At 39.0% G+C, this 2203-nt stretch overlaps 1 protein-coding gene across 1 annotated transcript in view; it reads right to left on the reverse strand.

Annotated features, from left to right (window-relative positions):
• Window positions 1–182: 182 nt before the first annotated feature.
• The window catches only part of LOC107576886 (acid sphingomyelinase-like phosphodiesterase 3b), a 6351-nt gene continuing 4330 nt past the window's right edge, over window positions 183–2203 (reverse strand). Inside the window, exon 3 of the mRNA XM_016263005.1 lies at window positions 183–2098. Coding sequence (XP_016118491.1) covers window positions 1736–2098 — 363 coding nt within the window. The 3' untranslated portion in view covers window positions 183–1735. The remainder of the gene's footprint in view (window positions 2099–2203) is intronic.

Raw genomic sequence — 2203 nt, forward strand, 5'->3', positions numbered from 1 at the left:
AAATATGCTGCTGTCTTTAGAGTGCGCTGATCTTCAAAGATGTGAAAATAAGAGGTTTTTGGGTGACCCAATGGAAGAGAGACAACAAACATGGTGAGTGTCTCCAGTCTTGTGTGTTCATTGAGGCTGTCATAAATCGTGCTAATCTAAAACACTCATTGACACCTTTGTGATAGATGAAGACGCCTTGCGTAACATGCTGGATGAACTCTGCATCCTGATTCGTGCTGGGAAGCTGTCGGCTCCAGCTTGCACTGAAGTGTGCCTTCAAGACTTCAGAAAGGCCCTGGAGAACGCCATGAAGCCGTATGTCTCCACCAAACAAGTTTTTGTCATGTGACCTCATTTGTGTGTCTCGCGTGTTTTCACATGCGTTTGTTAAGATCTGCGTAATCGAATCCAGTTAGCTTTATCAGCTGTTTTGGCTTTGATTTTGAATGCATTGACATTTATTGGATACTTGGTATTTATGAGCATCATAAGGATTGTCAGTCCATCAGACGGCACTCTACATTTATTGTGATTACATACAGAAAACCGGATAATGTACAGAGAGTATGAGTTTGACTAGTTGCTAAGAAAGCCTGAGCATTTGTTTCATCTCAAGCATCACTGTTGCTTTATCACATGGAGTCAAACACAAAAATCCTCATATGGGGCATATGTTAAAGACAGGCATTCATGTCATTTATAAGGCCCTGTAACAGACTGAATAATGAGAAATAATGTTAAAAAGATAAACAACATTTTTTCCGAAGTGGACAGTGTTTTAGTTCTGTAAGAAAACATGCACTTAAACTCTGATGGAAACACATTTGTCAATTCAATTCCTGGATGCCTCAACTGATGTGGTGCAGATAATTGATTATGTAGGAAAAAGAGTCTCAGCCTTCCCCAGTTGCAGCAATTTTTTTTATTATTGCTTTATTATCGATACTTTGCACCAGTTTCCCAGGAAGTGATTTTGTTCTCTTGAACACATGAGATGAATTTTATTCGCAGGTGTTTTATGCCATATTCAATTTTTTTCCACACAAGTTTATTTTGCAACTTTAAATGCAAATCAAAGGCTACTGTATTGTACTGTTTTGTGAGTATTGTACTGTATTGTTGGTCATAGTAAGTGTTCATACTGCTGGATGCCCTAATTACTGCTGGACAAAAAATGTTGATGAATGCATTTAAATATAAATTGCATGAGTGCATAATTCATCATTATGCATAATTTATCATTATCATTATCAAACCACTTTTGACAGTCTTTCACGCAAAATAAAAAAAAAATCTTGTATACGAACAGAGACAAATCAATGTAAACTTATTTCCGACGTGGGGTTAAAAAAACATTACATGCAACTTTTTATCTTAAAATAAAGAGAGTCAGAATTCTGCAGTGTTGTTGCAGAGAAGCCATTTCACTCAGATCTACAGTATGTCTCAGTAAAGAAGAAAAGACAACTGCAATTTTTATTTACCTTCACGTCACTCCAAATTTCTGTGGAACACAAATTATGTTTTTTTTGTTTTTTTTTAATGTTTTGGACCCACAAAAAGCATTTTCATTTTGGGCTGAACTAAGAGACAGTTCAGTAAATATAAAGAAATCATCAAAATCAAGTTTATGAACAGCACGTTAAATACTTGAAATACTGCTGACAACATGTCATTCACACTCATGCTGAGTGTGTCTGAAGGGATCACGTGACAATATTGCAAAAACGCTGCTGTTCTGTGATCAGTTCAAACACAGCAGGCTCAGCATCAGTGACAGCAGCAGAGTAAACAGCACTGGAGCATTGAATGATCCTCCCTCCTTCACCACGCACTTCTCATAGGCCTCAAAGTCCACTTCCCTCATCGCGCACACGTGATCGACGCGGCAGTCAGCGTGGCACTCCGTCAGGTCATAATTCACAGAGTTGAACTCGTAGTACTTCTGCAGGTAACACTTGTCGCTGGATATCCGCTCCATCACGCGGTGCATAGAGGTGGGAGAGGCGTCGGGCACACGAAACGCCTCCGTCAGCCGGTACGCCTTCTCCCAGCGCTCATGTACCACATTTGAGTATGTCAGGTTCATATAGTAGGTGATTATATCCTTCAGGAACACAAAGCAGCAAGAATAGAAACGTGTAAACCAGGGCTATTATAGCAGTATGTAACCTTTTAAACCTTAATTTGCAACAGTAAGCTTAGAATAATT

The sequence above is a fragment of the Sinocyclocheilus grahami genome, unplaced genomic scaffold, assembly GCF_001515645.1.
Source record: "Sinocyclocheilus grahami isolate Dianchi unplaced genomic scaffold, SAMN03320097.WGS_v1.1 scaffold4551.1, whole genome shotgun sequence".
Taxonomy (NCBI): Eukaryota; Metazoa; Chordata; class Actinopteri; order Cypriniformes; family Cyprinidae; genus Sinocyclocheilus; species Sinocyclocheilus grahami.